At 40.5% G+C, this 20,024-nt stretch overlaps 1 protein-coding gene across 10 annotated transcripts in view; it reads right to left on the reverse strand.

Moving 5' to 3' along the window:
- The window catches only part of KCNQ5 (potassium voltage-gated channel subfamily Q member 5), a 567,701-nt gene extending 565,332 nt beyond the window's left edge, over positions 1-2,369 (reverse strand). For 9 of the 10 annotated variants that reach the window (XM_074037671.1, XM_065543828.1, XM_074037670.1 and 6 more), the window contains exon 1: positions 1,846-2,369. In XM_074037671.1, the coding sequence (XP_073893772.1) occupies positions 1,846-2,243 (398 nt within the window). In that variant the 5' untranslated portion in view covers positions 2,244-2,369. The remainder of the gene's footprint in view (positions 1-1,845) is intronic. The other variant, XM_065543829.1, reaches the window with a different exon arrangement.
- Positions 2,370-20,024: the final 17,655 nt, after the last annotated feature.

The raw sequence follows: 20,024 nt of genomic DNA on the forward strand, positions 1-20,024 counted from the left end.
ATGGTATCATACTTAAAATTCAAAACCATACATATTTTGAGCATACAGTTGTAAAGAAAAAATCATAATCTATACAGTACATATTTGCTACCAAATTGAGTATCATAATTGCTAAATTATTTCAGTATATTCTGACAGGTCAAAATAATTTACCAGGCTTATTAAGTAATATGTTTAATTATATATCAGTTCAGAGGAGATTAATATGAAAAGTGTCAGTAGCATTTCTCTATCATTATCCTAACCACATTTAAATAAATGTGAATCTTACATAAAAGTTATACTTTTTGATGTAATACTGATGCAACACAACCGTTCTCCTTGTGTGCACTGTAAAACGGAAAGTTGGCTGGAATATTCCGCCTAATGCTACATGTTCACATCAATCAGAAACTGTAAAATTTTCCAGATACCAGAGACCCACAGATTGTAGACTCCACCAATTTCCTGACTCCTATGTGGTCGAATTCCAGGTTCACCTAGTTACAAAACCAGCCCTTCTTCCACGTTATTTCAAAACACGTTTCTGGTGTTGATGCTAATTCTACACCCCCGGAGAGAGTTATGTACGGATGACACAACTTATCTCTAAAAGAAACCTAGTCCGTGTGCTCAAGACTTATTTTACTAGGAAACAAGGAATGTATCAGCAAGTATCTGCAACTTTCTCTACTGGTCTTCTAAGGTTGATGTCTTTATATTTCATCTTAACAAAAAAGAAGCAGAAATAATGATACTAAAAAGAGAGGAAGCAAAAGGAGAAAAGGAAGAAAAAAAGAATTAGACATGAGGTAACATTATAAAAACAACCTTAAAATGCCCAGATAAACGTGACTCTAATAGGAGACTGAATGAATGGACTTTGTGGGAAAAACAGTAGTAAACTTTAAAGCCACTGAAAGGTTTTAAATGCCTAAGGGAAAAATAAACATTTGCTTCCAATCATTTTCTCATTAAGCATTCTCTGCTAGATGGAGAAGGCTTACTGAAAACACACACACACACGCACACACACACACACACACACACACACACACACACTTTGACTCCGCCCCACAAATGGGGACTTAATCCACTGCCTGATCTCTGTCCGAGGCGACCCATTTGCGCTTCTGCTATCGCACCTCTGCCCGCGTTCCTGCGCCCCAGGTTCCCCGCTGCCTCCCAACCCGCTGCAGCGCGGGAGCCTTGCTTCGCCTGGCCTGCTGGCCTCCTCTAGACCTTGGCCACCTTCTCCGTGGCAGGAAGGGCTACATGCACTGACAGATTTTCCGTTGGTGGTGGCTGGGTGGTGGCGAGGCGTGTTTCCGGGCGCACTTAAAACCTAGCAGCTCTCTCTACCAAGTAGCAGCTTCCCCTATTCCGCCCCTAGGACTGAGGACCTAGCCCTCGGTACCACCTCACTCCTCCCGGTCCTACCCAGCCATCACCTCCTAACCTCCCCAATGTACTCTCAAGCCTCACACAGGCGCCTGTCCTCCCTTTGCATTCCCTAGCTCCCGGGCGCCCCGTTCGGTTGAAGTTTACGTATCTTGGGACCTAATTGCTCCCAATTATCCGCGCAGCCTAAGTCCCGCGTCTGCCTGGCTCCCGCCCCGGGAGCCTGAAGCTGCCGGGCAGTTCATTGGGTGTCCTCGGGGAAATGGTTCAAGCTGTAGAGATGGGAGAAGTGGGGCTGGGGGAAGGGAGAGGCTCCAGAAGGAAGACCACGAACACGTGCGAAGAAATAAAAGCCACCACGTGTGCACGCGCGCGGGGCCCAAGGGCGCGAGCGCGGAGCACGCCCCAGGGGGCCAGGGACAGTGGTCCCCTGGAGCGGGCATAGCAGGGGGCGCGGGTACTCACACGAAAGCGTGGTAGATGAACGCCCAGCCGCGGGGTCTCTCCAGCACGTTGTACAGGTAGTTCTGCACCCGCCGGTACTTGACGTTGCGCCGGCAGCTCTGGCTACTCGTGTAAGAGAGCGGCTTCCCCAGCAGGCTCATCCGGGCCCCCTGCTTGCCCCGGCGGCTCTCCCTCAGGCCACCGCCGCCGCCACCGAGCGTGGCCGCGCGGGTGCCCAGCAGCAGCAGGCCGTCGCCCCTGGCGGCTGCCGAGTTCAGCAGCACCCTGCCCCGGCCCGACTCCACATCCTTCATGCCGCTGCCCAAGCGCCCCCCGCCCTCCGCCGCCGCCGCTGCGCCGCTCTTCACCCAGAGCCCGGCGGCGCCGCCCTCCTCTCCTCCCGCGTGGTGGCGGGGCATGGCATCACCACGGGCACAGCGAGGGGGCCGCCAGCGCCTGCGGCGGGGGCAGCGGCCTCATGTGCGCCGGCGGGTTTCAAGGAGGAAGCCGGCGGCCGACGGGGCGCCCGCCAGCCAGAGACCTCTGAGCCGGGGGCGGGGAAGCAGGCAGCCAGCAAACCGCCCGGGCTTCGGGGCGGGAAAGGAGGGGCTGCAGAGGAGGCCGAGGAGTCCCGATTTCTAACAGCCTTTAGCTTCGAATTCTAAATCCGGACCTGTTTGGGGCGTCAGTTTGAGAGGGTTTCTCTTTCTCCCTCATTCCCGCGACTACCACTCCCTCCTTCCCAAAGTGCCCCCGGGGACGGAGTGGGGGAGTGCGGGGCGCTCCGAGGCGCGCTCCCACGCGCGCACACCCAGCCCCAGGCTTCCCCTTTCTTCCCTCTCTCCACTCCCCACGCCTTGCAGTGAACCGACTCCAGAAGCCCCTCTCCGAGGCGCTAGTTTGGTTTGGTTGTGGCAGGGGCTTTGCAGCTGTCCGGAAGGTGAAGTCAGCCTTGTGTCCTGAGGAGAAACTGGAGACGCAGGTCGCTGTGCTCTCCCGCTGCTACGTCGCTGCGCCGGATCCTGCCATCCTTCCGCAAGGGGTGAGAGCGGGAACAGCCCTGCCCTGCCCTCCAGGTATTAGCTAGCCTGGAGGCTGGAGCGCAAGGTAACGCTCCAGGCAGTGGCACTCGGGTCCCCGCACACGGGCGAGCCCTCCGCAATTCAGTGGACAGACTCGAAGGACGCGGCTGCCGAGTCCGCGAGGCAAGGACCAGGCATCTTCCCGCGTCTCACTCCAGCCTGCGGACTGTGACTTTCCATCCCAGTATCAGACAACAAGCCCGCGAGTAACTGAACATCCTTTCCAGTCCATGGGTGGGGTGTGGAAAGGGCGTAAAACTCCAAAGTTGCTCCTCCGCTGTGAGCGAGCTGCCCCGGGGCTCTGCTTGACTGCGGCGCGAAGCCTGGGAGAACAAACCCGGTTCCCTCCGTCAAGAAATTTCCATTTAAGTCCAATAAAGTAATATGATTGAGAAGTTCGGCAGCGGCAGCGAGGACCCCAGTGTCTGGTAAAGAAAACCTGAGGGTGGGGTGTCCCGGACGCCAGCTTTTTGGGGTTCCGACCCCACCCACCTTATGTTGTAACTTACAAGCTTAGAGACCTGTTGCAAGGAACAACTGACTGGGTCTTCCACCACCTCTGGCACCCGGGTGGTCCAAAGCCCAGGCACCCTTGGCGGAGAGAGAGGCCACGGTGCCACTGGCCGCGGCCTCTGGCCTTCAGAAACAGTATATTACAAAGAAAAAGAAGTTTAAACCTCACATTCAGCATAGGGAAAACTGAAGGATGCCAGGCTCGGGGACTTCTTCCAACAGAGTGACTCTTCCCCGAATATGAACGAAAACAATCATCAAATTAAACTGAAGGGAAAACTAAGCTTCCACCACAAAGACACAGCAGATAGTTGCAAGGTGGATTCCTTCGGGCCTCTTCCTTTCCTAAGGCTAAAACAATGCTAAGGCAAAAGTCTTCTTGCAGCCGTCTCCTCCCCTCCGAGATAAATACTTTCCCAATTCCCCTCCACCCTGTACACACACCCACGCCCGCAGCAGCTGATTTTTGTCTCCTGCAATAACTCGATTTAAATGCTTTGCTTTTACTCTTTATTATCACTATTATTTGTGTGAAGCCCTCTTGCCTGCTCTTGGTCACCAGCAGGAGCAAGCCCTCCCTCCTTTCCCCCAAGCCTCTGGGCAGCAGAAGCTAGCTGGGAGCTCTCTGCAGCTGGCGGCGACGCCACGTGACTGTGAGCCGATCACCAGCACCCAGAGTCACTCTAGCTTTCCCCTAATACACTTCACACCCACGCACTGTGGAGGTGCGAGAGAGGTTGCTCCGTGCGGTGCTATTCGAGGCAGATGCAGAGAGCGCCCTGGAGTAAGCTCTCCAATCCTAGAGCTGCGCGGGACCCTGACTGAAGGCGGAGGGGGCGGGAGGGGGGTGCTATTGCTATATTTAGACTCCCTATGGAGTTTCTGTGCAGGGACTTTCAGGGTGAAAGATCTAGAGACTTAAAATGACTCGTGTGCCCGCTTTAAACGTCAAAATCTTGGCCTTTCTGCAAGCAGTAAAATGAAAACCACTTCCTCTTAACTTAGCTGTTTTCCTTGTTACAGACTTCTACTTTCGCTGGGTAGGTAAAGTCACTTCCATTTCTCTGGCGCCGCTGGGCCCCGCATGCAGGCAAGAGGTCTCAGGAAGGCAGGACACAGGGACACGTTTCCCTGGAAGACAGCCAGCTGCTTAATTTCTGAATGATGCTTTTCTGGGGTGCAGCAATAATTCTAGTGAAACTGTGTTATTGATTAAGCAAATGCCATTTAAGCTTAATTAAGAAGAAGAAGAAGAAGGAGAAGAAGAAGAAGAAGAAGAAGAAGAAGAAGAAGAAGAAGAAGAAGAAGAAGAAGAAGAAGAAGAAGAAGAAGAGAAGAAGAAGAAGAAGAAGAAGAAGAAGAAGAAGAAGAAGAAGAAGAAGAAGAAGAAGAAGAAGAAGAAGAAGAAGAAGAAGAAGAAGAGGAGTAGGAGGAGGAGGAGGAGGAGGAGGAGGAGGAGGAGGAAAAAGAAGAAGGAGAAGAAGAAAAGAAAGAAATAAACCGGTTTCTGGTAGCGGTTTTGAGCTGCTGGGAAGGACCTTTCACTTTTGTCTTCTAGAGTAACCGCCGTTTGGATACACAGCCCAGGAAAAGAGGACCCGCTCAAGTTTTCGCGGGTAGTGTATGAGAGTTACTAGGAATCCAACAACCTGGCTTCCTAGTTCACTGTTCCTTCCACCCATCAATCTGCATCTCCAGCAAAGGATGGATAAAAGAGCACACGGTTCTGGGATTTTGTATAAATCTCTCTGACTGCAACCACTGGAAAAGACTGGCTTAGCTCTAACCATCCTACCCTTGAATGCCTAGGAAGAAAAAGCCAAGTGAGGCTGTGCCAGCCTCTCCTACAAGAGTCTCTGTTTGCACCTTGCTTTATTTGCTACCTGCTAACTTCCCTCAAAAGACAGGAATTAACTTTGGAGAAAATAAAGTGTTTGTGATTAAGCTTTGTTGTTGTTCCTTTGAATACACATGTTGCTAGGAAACTGCCTTTTATTAGTTCATTTTGCTGAAATATTAAAATTCAAATATAAGAAAAGAAGATAGGTATACTGAGCAGTGAGTAAAACAACAGTGTATATTCTATGCATTATAATTACATTAGAGCATTATGAAGAGGTAGAGGTAAAGGCAAATGTTAACTGCTAGTGTAAAGTATGTGAGTTGATTGGCCCTCCCCATCTTTTGAGATGTGTTTGCTTTTACTCATTCATTCTCTTAAGATGCTTGCCTGAAATTTATGACCTTGGAAACATTTTCTGAAGTCTACATGGATATGGTTTCAATTGAACAGAGTTTCTAGAGATATTTTGTTTCAATGTGTTTCTTTTTCTTTTTTGGAGATGGGGTGTTGCTGTGTTGCTCAGGCTGGTCTCAAACTCCTGAACTCAAGCAATTCTTCCACCTCAGCCTCTCAAAGTGCTAGGATTACAGGCGTGAGCTCCTGGCCTCAGTGTATTTTCTATTCCATTGTATTATCCTTCTGAAAGGTACTCTGAAATAATAATATTTAAAATTCTATACATGAGCTAGAGATGCACAAAAAAAGGCTTTCAATGCCCATAAGAGGCCCAGAATAACTGGATCTGGACCAGTTTCACAAAGCGTCAATGACCCATTACTCTCCCACTTTCCTTCTTCTTCATGCTTACCCATTTTCTCATTTGCCCCAATCTCCTACTACAAGATATGCCCCTACCAAGTCATGTTCATGAGTCTGATCAACTAGTGAGTGATAGAAGTGCCACTCTTTGGTGATATGGATGCATTTTGATCCAGTGTGAAATTCCTGGGCTAATCAGACAGGGAATGATAAATAGAATTCTTAAACCCTATAATAAAAAGGAAATGCATGTGACATGAGTCTGCTTGGGAAAATAATGAAGGGGCAAATATAAAACTAAAAAAGTAGAAAATAACAAACAAAAAGAAAATGCACTAATGGAGAAATGGAAATTCATGATTGGCTGCTGTTTAATGATGTGCACAGGGCTCAGCAATTTGCCTTGTAAGCGTAGAGGTAGAACTGAAGTCTCCAGACTCCTGAATATAAGTCCCTTTCAGCTACACCACCCTTCTCCTTAGCTTTTATTTCCTTCCAATCAGGCCGTAACCAAACCAATAGGCATAGCAACTATATTGCATTTCATAGATATCATAATCATTGGTTCAGTAAACATATTTATCTCCTACTATTATTTTAAATGTATCAGCATAATATACCATTTGTTTTGATCAGTCATCAACAATTCTTATCTCTAAGAGATATCATACAAGCTTTTCACGCTGTTTCTTCAACAAGCAGAAATTAATCAGAGAATCCAGGACAATATCAGAGATCCTATGAGCCTCACCAGACTGCATGAGAGTGACAACACAGTAAGAGTCCCAGGCCTACCTCACACAGCAAATGGGACATTGTTCCTCAGAACAGCCTTTGCCTCAGGGATGCAGAAAGGAAGCAGATGTGAATGAGTGTGGCTGTAAGGAAAGGCTGGTAGAGAAATAGTGCAGAAAGGGCTCAACAAGTTCTCACCATTTTTATTCCAGCAGCTAACAAAATTAACGTTTCTAGGAATTACTGAAATATTGTGCTGACCACAATTATTGAGGCAAAATAATAGCAAATACTTATCATGTGTTTTGTATGTGTTAGGCACTGTGGTTTACAGTAATTATTTCAGGCCAGGTGTGGTAGCTCATGCCTGTAATCCCAGCACTTTGGGAGGCCAAAGTGGGAGGATCACTTGAGATCAGAAGTTCAAGACCAGCCTGGCCAACAGAGTGAAACACCATCTCTACTAAAAATTACAAAAATTAGCTGGGCGTGGTGGCAGGTGCCTATAATCCCAGCTACTCAGGAGGCTGAGGCATGAGAATTGCTTGAACCTGGGAGGTAGAAGTTGTAGTGAGCCAAGATGGTGCCACTGTACTCTAGCCTGGGTAACAGAGTATGAGACTCTGTCTCAAAAAAAAAAAAAAAAAAAAAAATCAATTGTGACAATAGTTTCATAAGTAAGCACTACAATCATATCCAATTTACAGGCGGAGAAACTGAGGTGTAGACAAGTTAATTTTTTTAAAACTAAAAAGTAGCTGAGGCAGGGCAAAAACACAACCAAAACTAGATTTTTAACTACTAATCTATATCAGCTTTTGAATAAAAAATACTTAGCCTATTATTGTGTATTAATAATCTTAATGGTTTTTTGTTAGAAATGAAAAGCACTGGAAAGTTTCTATCGGTTACCTTGGAGGAGGATTTGAGGTTTTATTCCAAACACAAAAGTAACTTCAATATTTCTGTTCACTTTTCCTGTGGAAGTAGGAGTTCCCCTGCATAGGTACTCTTCTGTGTTGAAATTTAAAAAATAGTCCCAAGTCTCATAGTATCAATTTCTTGAAACTGTATTTACATTTTGATCTTTTTCTTAATGCTATTCTCAGCTTTAATTATAAAACCCTGTTAATTCTATTTGGCCATACCTGATTTCGTTTTTTTTCCGACCTGTTAATATGTCAGCACTACTCTCTATCTTTTAGCCAACTATTTAAACATGTCTTTCTGGGAATAATCTGAATAGAGTCATTTGAACCTTTTAAGATCCATATATTTAGAAACTATGTGAAGAGGTTGCCACAGAAAGCAAACATCTCCTTTAAGCTAGTGTACCGGAAAATTCTGTTACTAGTCTGTGCCCCCTAGTGGTACTGACATTTTACCATTGTTTTTAAAAAGGAAATTAAGAAAGCTTCTTTTATGAAGTTCTCAAAACTTACTAATCTCTTCAACAAGTGATCTTCAACTATCAGGTGCCAACTACCTGGAGTGGTGCAAAGATGAAAGACAGTCCTGATTCTTGTTATGTTCATAGACTAGTGGGGGAGATGGATAAATGAGCAAGTAATTGTAACATGGTGATGAGTTCACAGAGGTTTGCACAGAATGTTACAGAAGCTACAGAGGTTCCTAAAGAATGTAATAGCTGAGCTAAATCTTGAGGAATAACTAGACTTTGGTGAAGACATGAGGGATAACTCAAAGAGAAAACATTTGAGAAGATGTGATGGAGTCTTGCTCTGTCGCGCCGGCTGGAGTGCAGGCACAATCTCAGCTCACTGCAACCTCCACCTCCCAGGTTCAAGTGATTCTCTTGCCTCAGCTCCCCCCGAGTAGCTGGGACTACAGGCACATGCCACCATGCCCAGCTCATTTTTGTATTTTTATTGGAAACAGGGTTTCACTATGTTGACCAGGCTGGTGTTGAACTCCTCACCTCAAATGATCCACCCACCTTGGCCTCCCAAAGCGATGGAATTACTGGTGTGAGCCACCACGCCCAGCCAGAGAGATGTGCATTTTGAGAGCTGATCATACTTTGAGAATAACAAGTAGTTGGACTCTACTGAAGCTTAGTTGCTTTTGGAGGTGTAGCTATAAGCAGGAGGCAATAGAAGTAAGACAAGGGTTGTATGACAAAGTCTTGGCAAGAACTTTGGATTTTATCCTGACATGAGTGGGGAGATCCACTGAAGAACGTTAAGCCAGAAATACTACATGTCACTACTTCTACTTTCAGAAAAGGCTTGATATAGATTGTACACCTACAAGTGGCACACACTGTTCCAAGTGGAGACTCAAAGATGAAAACGATACGGTGTCTATGCTATAGGTTAGTGAAGCTACCAATCCATGGCAGATGTTAAGCCTAACTTCCAATTTCAGGCACAAATATCTGAGTGAATGATGGTATCATTTACTCAATCAGTAAAGATTAAGGAGAAGGCAGTCTGAAGAAGGGAAATATGTTCAATTTTCTATTGAGTTTGACATACCTGTTGATACAGCTCAGTGGAGATATCTAGTTGACGCTTGGATATATGGATCTACAGGTCAGGGGGAGCTTGAAATTGAAATTCAAGAATCATCAACCTATATTTATAATGGATGAAATCAACAAGTCGGAATCAAGTTACTTGGGGAAGCATGTAGATTTGCTTAAAAAGGAAGAGGCCTGAGAACCCAACCCTAGTAAGTGTGACCATTTGGGATAAGAGAGAAGGAGCAAGTAGGGAAAGAGACTGAAATAAAGAAAGCTAAGTAACCACTGAGGACCACTGCTACAATAGAGAAAAAAAAAAGGAGCTTCAATAGGGAAATGCCTGAAAGAAATCAAATAAGGTAAGGATTTTTGATTTAGCAACAAAGAGGTCATTTGAAGAAGTTGTTTTTATTTTTATTTTCTTGCAGAATTGTAGAAATAGAAATCAGATCAAAGTGAGCAGAGAAACAATTTGAAGATAACAGAATGGAGATAATTAGTTTAAAGTGGGAGAAGCAAGCAGAAGATTTAGGTTTTAAGAAGGCACTAGACAAAATCATGTTGATTCACTTGAGACTTGAGTGGCTGTTGCAGCCACTGTCACAGGTCCCAAGGCTGAGCCTGCACTGGTGTTTGGACAACTAAGCTGCAATTTTGACAGACGCTATTTCATTGTCAATTGTGAAGCCTGCAACAACTTGGACATCTTTTATTGATTTTATTGAGTAATAACATTTTCATAAAATCCATTATATTTTATTTCTAACATTTCAAAAAATTCTATTTAATAAGTATTTAATAAGCATTTTTCTAACATTTCAAAAAATTCTATTTAATAAGCATTTTTCATGTTTAGTTTTACCAAGAAGGAAAATGCATGCTAGATAAACTACATTTTTGTTTGATTTTATTTGTAATTAAGGATGAGGAACTGACCAGATCAGAAAAAGGAAGTCAATACCTGCTAAGTATTCAACACAGTTTTCAACAGTGCTACTGAAAGCTGCAGGAGATACTGTGAGTCCCTCAGACAAGTCAGGGATTCGCAAGAGTGGGGTCATCAAGTTTCTGGAGTTTCAATAAGATATTTGCTTTTTTCTTATATATACATATTAGCTTTCTGCATAAAATTATATTAACAGAAATGCTATTAAAGTTTTTTTGCAAAACCACCAAGCTACAGAATGGTCCTGTTTGTTGGAGTATTTAGAATACTTCCCACCTTTTTTTTGAGTCATGGCTCAGCTACAAAATGACAAGGCTCATGGCACACTAAGACAAAAGGAGGAGGCCAGTGATAGCCAGAGGTGGTGGGCCTGAGTTTTTGGCTATCCTGGGTCTGCAGCAGTGACTGGATTCTCTGGATTATAAAAAAGCATTAGGATTTAAACACTACAACGTGTGGGCCTTGTATAGGAATCATGAAAGTAAAAACAGTTAATTGGAGCAAGAGGTAAGTGTCCTGAAAAAGAAAGGGAATGTGAGATTGCAATCAACTTGAGTTTTACCACTCTGGTGTAAAATTTTGTTGATATACAATAGAGGGACTGTGACATAAAGGGAGTATTACTTGGCATGTTTTCAAGTTTCTGGTTTCCTTTTTGCATGTTATTTTGTATCTAAGACTGAAGATTTTTTTTTTTTAAAGAGAGAGACACAAAGTTGAAAATTGTTTTAAGGAAGAAGATATATTCTGTTGTGAATAGGAAGATTAAAAATGAGAAAGAAGCAGGGGTCCACAGACCCAATATTAGTTTTGATGACAAAAATCAGAAGTGGAGCAATAAATACTAATACATATTTAAACATATTTTTAAATATGCTAAGGATTTGGGATCAGAAACAAACTTATAAATTGTGGGATCCTGATTCCTGACTGATTACTGAATCTTGCTAAGTCTTTGTTTCTTTCATGTTTAACGTGAGGATAGTAATATCCTTATCACAGGACTTTTGGGATGGTTAAACAAAATAGTTTATGTAAATGTCTTATCTTAGTACTGACACATAATAAGTACTCAGTAAATGTTAACTACTACTAATATTTATGTTAAACAAGATTTAGCTTGGATTCCATTTGTGATTTAGCCTGCAATTTGAAATAATAGCTGATTAATTCTCTGAAACATTAGCTTCCGTAATTGTTAACATTTAGCTGAAATTTAGCAGATACAAAAAAAATAGAAATATAATCTTGTTAAAAAACCAGATTATATGAGTAAACCTTGAGATAACCCAGAAAAGAAACTTTAAAGTTTTGCAGATGATCTCATTCAGGTGACTATTTGTGAAGTTTAAAAGCAGATGAAAGCAACTATGTCTGATAGTGTATCAGGCTATGCAGTCATTGATGTATATTTTATTAAGGGCTACTAGATACAACTAAACAAAGTAAACCTTAATGTATAGAGTTTTGCATATCTTTCTACTTTTAACAGCAATATTCAAATAGTAATAGTTATTTCATCCTTTCATTCTAAAATATCTGTGATATTTCAGATGTCTGGTGAGAGCTGTTGAATTCATTATTCTAGAATATCTGTGAATTTATGATTCTAAAGTTTTTCTGGATAGCAGAGGTATGAGAATTTGATGAAAGCCTTCAGAAAAGTTTTTTTAAAACTTACAATTTTGCATACAATTACCACTTTTGAGGCTCACAGACTCTTGGAAATAATTTATAAAACCTAGCTTAATCAAACCCAGATTATGGGCCCTTGGGCTGTAATTCTTAGATTAATTAGGTTTTTTTCTTTTTTAATTTTTTGAGATGGAGTCTCACTCTGTTACCCAGGCCAGAGTGCAGTGGTGCAATGTTGGCCCACTGCAACCTCCACCTCCCAGGTTCAAGCGATTCTCCTGCCTCAGCCTCCTAAGTAGCTGGGACTACAGGCACGCACCACCACACCCGGCTAATTTTTGTATTTTTAGTAGAGACAGGGTTTCACTGTATTGGCTGGGCTGGTCTCGAACTCCTGACCTTGTGATCTGCCCACCTGAGCCTCCCAAAGTGCTGGGATTACAGGTGTGAGCCACCATGCCCAGACAAAGGAATGAATTTTACAAAGATTCTCTTGAGGATATCTTCAGGATGACTTATATGGGATATATGGGAAAATTTGAAATAGCTAGAACTTCCTTGACATCCCTGGTAATCTACACTATTTCTCATGATTTGGTTGGGAGTACCTTGGTGACACTTCTATCAGGGAGGGTCTAGGACAGCAAGGTTTGTGGTCACTATAAAGTCCTTGAACTGAGATTTTGGATCTTTGTTATAGCTCTTTCTGTTGGAGCTAAAACAACCGTGAATTCTCATTACGTTTTTCATATGGTTATACTATAGGATCACATTTACTCAGAATAATGGTGTTTCTATTCTAAATTAATCTTCCAGAGTTTGGATACTTTTTATTTTTTATTTTTATTTTAGAGACAGGGTCTCATTCTGTTGAATAGTTTGGAGTGCAATGCTGTGATCATAGCTCACTGCAGCCTTGAACTCCTGATCTTAAGCAATCTTCCCACCTCAGCCTCCTGAGTAGCTGGGACTACTGTTTCATGTCACCACACCTAGCTTTTTTTTCTTCTGTCATTTTTTGTAGAATCAGGGTCTCACTATGTTGCCCAGGCTTGTCTTGAACTCCTAGACTCAAACAATCCTCCTCTCTTGGCCTCCCAAAGTTCCGGGATTACAGGTGTGAGCCATGGCACCTGGCAGAGTTTGAGTATTTTAAAGCCAAGAGCATGTATGTATGTGTAGTTCAGTGAGCGCATATATAAACACATATATAAGTATTAACATAATTGCAACCTAAGCTTTAAAATATTGCCCACCAAAGCATACAAACTACCATGAATCTACTCATGCAGTACAAGGGAAGACTATGAGTACAGCCAGAACCTCAATTCTGGTAAATACATCAAAGTCATTTCTCTGCTGAAGTCTTTATCTCTGTTGCCTAACCAGTACACTATCATGGGACACACTCATTTTTGTTTCAGTCATCTCTCAGGAATTGAAGTCTTGACCCATATCTTAAAATGGTGACTGGAGTCCTGTTACGGGTTTACCTACTTCCACAGTGTTCACTGCCTGCCTGCCCACCTATGGAACCTCTGGATGTCATCTTGGCTCCAGCCTCCTTTTTGTGTTATACACATTGAATAACCTGCTAGTGCATAGTTCTTCAAAAAAGAATACATTCTTCTGCTTAGCAGACTATTTCCTGCCCACACCTGATGTTGAGGCCATTCTCCTGAGCCCTTGCCTGGGCCCCTTGCCTGGGCCCCTTGCCTGGGCTGTCAGTGTTCAATTCTACAGTGGCTAGCTGGGTCATGACTAATCATGCTTAAGTTTAGACCAAGCCCCTATATTCCTTTAATGAGAATTTTAAAAATTTATCCATTCCTCAATCCACTCTACAATTGTTGAGTTCCTACAATATGTTAAAACTGTAGAACAAACATTATCTCTACCTAATTCATGCCACAGTTTACTGTATTTTTTTAAAAGCTTTAAAATACTTTTAGAGCAAACTTAAATACATAACAGGGAATGATAGAAATATCATCTAAAACTTGATAACCCCAAACCAACTAATATGTTTTATAAACATTTATTCATCTAGAGCTAATTCTTTACACCAGTGGTAATTTTGCCCCGCAGAGTATATTTGCAATGTCCGGTGATGTTTTTGGTTGGCAAAGTACATAGTATGGGGGAGGGTGTGGGAAATTGTTGCTACTGGCATCCAGGTTGTAGAGGCCAGGGATGCTGCTAAACATTCTACAATTTACAGGATAGTTCCAAACAAAAAAGGAATTATCCTGCCCAAAATGTCAATAGTGCCGAAGTTGAGAAACCCTGTTTTAAACAAACTTTTTAGGTCAGCCTTTGAAGGTATTGAGGTGGAAAGTTTTGCTTGCTGCCATTTGGTGATATTTGTTGGTCTACGTACCATTTATTTCCATATTTAGAATTTCAGTTTTTGTAATACACCTGGGGAAATGATGCTAGATGTTTATGAAAAACATTTTTCCACTTAAAGTAAAATCTTTCAATGTATACAACACCAGGGAAAGTCAACAGGTAAGTAAGCATGTCAGACTTTGTAATATTCTAGGTTAAAATAACAACAGTATTTTTGTATACCTAAAAAGGAACATACCTTCCTGCTTCTACTATAAGATAGAAATGAAAGAGGCAGCAAAAAATCCAGAGAACAAATAAATGACTAATTGGTTCAGGGTTTTGAGGGCTCTTTTGAGACTTTTTTTCTTGATTGCATTGGACTATAGATGCTTCAAATGACACTATAGGCTTATTATAATTTTATCTAATTTCATATAAATTTATACAAGGGCTCTTTAAGGTGGTAATAAAATATCAATTTGCAAATTAAAATAACTAGAGTTCATAGATGCCTATTCAGCACTTCACTAGAGGCATTTTATGAGAGATTCAAGCATGCACATTTGGTCCGAGTGTCATTTTAATGCAAGTGTTTCCATTGTGGGTTGCTGCATCATATTTGAGAAATGTAATAAAAACAGACATTCATAACCTTAGAAGAGCTGTATCAAACTGACATTTTTTTTACTTCAGTTAGTAGTATATGAATGTACTATAGCAGCTAACAATTTTCTTGTATAACAATGGTCTCTGGTTAGAAGGAAATCTGTTAGAATTTGAAGATATTAAAAGGACAGAAGTGGCTTAATGTATTTTCTTTTTGAATAAATTTACCTCTCTTTTGGAAAAGCTTGTTTTTAATCTGCTAAATCAAACATATGTTTTCCAAAGGTAGTATTTATTTTTTATGTATATATGTATTCATATTCAATTTGGTTGTAAGCTCATGGGTACATAAATCCTCCAAATATTGCATTTATTTCCATCTTCACTGATCTACTGGAGCCCTTAAGATTCTTTGTTCTGGAAAAGAAAGTCATTCCTTTAAGAAAAATATGAAAGTACTCCTATTTCCTTAATACTCCTGGAAGTATGTTCTAATTTTTTGTCTTAAAAAATGATTAAACTTGTGCAAAATTGTTTTCTGTTTTGAATTATATTGACAAAATCAGAGATTTTACATGGATTAACCTAAATCCCAATAACCCTATTTAACATACAAGTAAATCTGGATGCAGCGTTTGGTCTCTTGGTTCCCCAGTTTTCTCATTTTCAAAATGAGAGAAAATAACGTGTTATGGTATAATAGATGCCAGTGCCTTGCACTTATTAGGTGCTCTGTAAATGTTAAATAACACTTATGGATGGCTTCCAGTTTTGTTATGGGGAAAACAAGAAAAGTATTAGGAGAAAAAATTAAGAATCACATGTTGGAATGTTTACTTATTTTAAGATATCTTCTTGTAAAGGAACATAACTAACTGGCAAATCCAACATCACTCAGACTATGAGTTATCATGTTTTTAGTAGTTCTAAAGCTAAGTAATACTAAAGTAAATATATGGAAATATTCATATACATGAATCTAAATAAACTCAGCCTCCTTCTCCCATTCTATTTTTTTTTAACTTTTTGTTCTGATTTTCTCCATCACACAACCCTCATATATTTAACAGAGCTATTGAATTTTAGAGTTGGAATGGAGTTTAAATTTATTTCAACCAATGCAGAAATTCTAAAATAGTTCCAAGTTTTAAATTGTAACGCTTGATGGAAAAAAAAGTCAATATATACTCTCCTACATGCTTTCCTGAAGAGCTTCATTTAATCCTTCCACAACTATATGACATGGGCATTACTACTCTCCTCATTTTTTGAGACATGGAAATAAGCTCAGAAACATTAAGAGATTGCTCAGTATCACATAAGCAGTAACCAAAAAGTGGGGATATGAACAGGATATGAACAATCGCTAACTGACTCCAGAAACTGTGTTCTTAACCACAAAACCTTATGTCTCTCCAAATTAGAAAATGCTTTTAGTGATAGAGGGTTGTTTATTTAGAAATTTTATTAACAGCCACATATAAGAGAAGAAGAAAGATATATCTGCAAAGGCCCATAAACACTGATCATTCTGGCTTCAAACACAGGAGAGAAGAACAGAGTCACTTCCCTAACTGAACCTGGTTTTTCTAGGTACAGTAAAGTACAGATACCCCTTTCCTGGAGATTCTGAATCCTAACATTACAATTGTATCTTAAGAATGTGTTCAGCTACTAATAGAAATCCCCCTCCCCAAAATACTGGTTTAAGTAAGGCCTATTTGTTTCAAGCAGAGAAGCCTTGAGTCAAGAGTCAGGCAGGCAAGCATCCACAAAGACATAAAGGCCTAACTTTTTCCATTTGCCACTTTCACCTGCTTAGCATGTGTCATTCATCCTTATGGTCGCAACAGTGGCAGCTATGTTTCCAGACATTATGTCTGAAATTCCAGGTGAGAATAAGGGAAAGGCTCAAGTTCAAAATGGACTTTGCTTTTTATTCAGAAAGGGTGTCCTCCTGATGAATTTCTACCTGTAGCTCATTGTCTAGAACCATCTCATGACAAACCACAACTACAAGTAAGGTTGTGAATTATTTTCACAACCTTAGGAAAGTGAATTATTTTAGTTGGACATACTGGAAATAATTGAGAACCATGTAAACAAATGGGGAACAGACAGACGACCAGCAACATCTACCATAGGCCACCCCCTTGATTACCCAAGTGACATACCTTAAATTCACAGATACAGAAGGTTGAATGTAAAAGGACAGAAAAAGACGTGGCTATGCCAGTATCTAACAAAATAGATTTTAAGGCCAAAAGCTTTACTAGAGATTAAAGAGGCCTTTCATAATGATAGACGTTTCAACTCACCAGGATAATACAGCAATTCTAAATTTGTATGGACGAAATAATATGGGTTCAAAATATATAAAGCAAACATCGAATTACAAGAAGGATTTGACAAATTAACAATTATAGTGGAATATTTAATATATCTTTCTCAGAAATAGAACAGTTGCTAATCATTAAGGTTTTCATCTCTTTCTTGTAGAAATTTGCCGAAAACAGAAAGTTAAGTCTCCTATACACAAATATTCCGAAAATTTGGTAGCATTTTCTTTAACATTCCAGCCTCAGCTGGCACATTGTCTATTCCCCAGATTTAGCATGCAACTACCTGCCTGTTGCGTGTATCAAGAGTCACTGGCTTCCTAGGCTGTAAATGGCTGGGCCCTTTGTTCCTTGTAGTGCTCCTGGCATTGACTTTCGTTTTGGTTCTGGTTCTCAAATGAGAACAACAGTAACTGGCTCTGATTAATTAAATTAAAAGGAGTTTATTTGGAGAATATTGAGTTGCACACATTATTGAGGCAAGGGTTAGAGAACCAGGCCCAAGTATAAGCATTAAGGAGCAATGTACCAAACCATGCAAAATTGGTCTGATAATATTGATGCCACAGTTAACATCCTATTAGCTGGAACTTTTCTTTATTGTACCACAATTTCCAACAGCATGATATCTCCTTTAGCTAGTAGTTGGTCTTAAAACCAACACTGCTCCATAAAGCCAACCAAGTGGAAGCTGAGTTTGTTCTACCTGTAAGGTACTCATTTCCAATTCAAAGTCTTAAACGGGACCATTCTATTTTTCCTGCCTTTATCTTGGTGCTCTGGCACTGTTAGAGCCTGGAATTACTCAAACAAAGCAAGAACACTCAAAAGCGACTGACAAGTCAGAAAACATGGCCAATGTCCACTACACATAGAAATATTCCTTATACTTGTCCCTTTGAAAGAGTTAAGTCCCACAAATTGTGCTTCCGAGGTGCAAGGACAGAATCATATTCAATGTCATCAGTCTGTTGGAATTGTGAACATGAAGTTAGTATTTATTTAAAAATTAATACACAGATTTAAAAATTACACCTTTTATTTCTGGGGCAATTATTTGTGGGTAATGCCAGAATATGATTTGTTGCAAGCAACAGATAAGCAAGCAATCAACCACACAAACCTCAAACAAATAAAAAGATTTAACAGGAAATTTGATGACATTACGTAGTCTCTATCTTTGGGGAAGGGTTACAAGAATCTGAACTTTATTTAATTTCCTTTCCAGGACAAGCAGAAATCATCATGTGGTATTAGCGATAGGGTTCACAGCCAATGTGGATGATTTTTTTGAGGGCTCTCATGGATTCAGATGCAACAAAAACTGAAACAACCCAAACATATACATATGCATATATATGTGTTTTTGCATGTGCATATACACATGCTAATTGACATAATAAGGACTATTTCTGGAATTGTGGAAGAAAATGCACTCTGATTCAGCCTCCCTCAGAGGTCAAAAACGAACATAAAATGACAATTCTGACAGGCAAGTGGAACTATCCCCCTGAAGATAATTGCCAACATTCAGATGAACTTAAACCTTAATTTTTGTAGGGCAGTGGCAGATAGTAGCAAGAGACAAAATTACTCAAGGTAGGGTCTCATAGGTGATTCTCTTGGGTCTCATAGGTGATTCTTCTGGCATGGAACTCCAAGGGGCTGAATAAAGGGGGCCAATAGAAAACAGATTACAAAAATAACTAGTTGTATTGAAACTTAGCATTAGATTTATGGGAGAGAAGGTTTTCTTAATAATTTAATAGGTCAGTACATAAGCATTGCAGATTGAATTCATATCATCTGGGTAGTTCAAAGAAGCTATTAATACTATTTTAGTTTAGAAGTGTACCAGGTTGGTAGCATCCTCAGGAACTTATAAGAAGGAAATGAAAACAAGCTACCCAATAGCAAGCCAGGCCTCAAGGAATACTTGCAGAGAAAGTTCTAGTAAATGGAAGTTAATTGCCAAAATCACAAGCACCCAAGCAAACACAGCAATATGAATGAGCAGCAGCTGAGTAAACAAATAAATAAATCAAACTAGCAAAACATTTAGATATTAGATTTATCAGTCACACTATAAAATGGCAACACTTAGCATTTTAAAATAATATATGCTTCAAAAGAGAGGATTAAAACACACCAAGGTGCTATAAAATTAACAAGCAACAAGCAGACTTAAAAAAGAATAAAATAAAAATTTTAGAAAGGAAAAACTATTGAAATACAAATAATGGTTAGGTATGATGGATGATTAAATATGTCATGAGAAGATTAGTGAACTAGATGATGAATCTGAAGAATTTATTCAGAAAGTAACACAATGAGAAAAAAAGAGGAAATATGACAGAAAAGAGGTAGAACAGAGTAAAAAATTCTAATCTAATTTTAAAAGTTGGAGTTCCAGAAATAGAGGAATATGAATGAGGTAGAGGCAATATTCGAAAAATAATTGAGAAATTTGATGATGTGATGAAAAACATCAATCTATAAAGTTGTGAACCTAAAACAGAGTAAATAAAAATAAATGAACATCTCACTTATGTAATTTAAACCACAGAATGCTATAGATTAGCTGAAAAATCTTTAACAACTACATCAATAAAAATAGATTAAAGACTTAAATCTAAGACCCCAAACAATGAAAATACTAGAAAAAAACATTGAGGAATGCTTCAGGATATTGGTTTGAACAAAGATTTCATTGGTAACATTTGAAAAGCACAGACAACCAAAGCAGAAATGGCATCACATCCTCTGCACAGTAAAGGAAACAATCAACAAAGTGAAGAGATAGCACAGTCAATGAGAGAAAATATTTGCCAACTATCCAATTGACAAGGGATTAATAAACAGAATATGTAAGGAACACAACTCAACAGCAAAATCAAATGACCCAATTAAACAATGGGCAAAA

Source organism: Macaca fascicularis, chromosome 4 (assembly GCF_037993035.2).
Source record: "Macaca fascicularis isolate 582-1 chromosome 4, T2T-MFA8v1.1".
Lineage (NCBI taxonomy): Eukaryota > Metazoa > Chordata > Mammalia > Primates > Cercopithecidae > Macaca > Macaca fascicularis.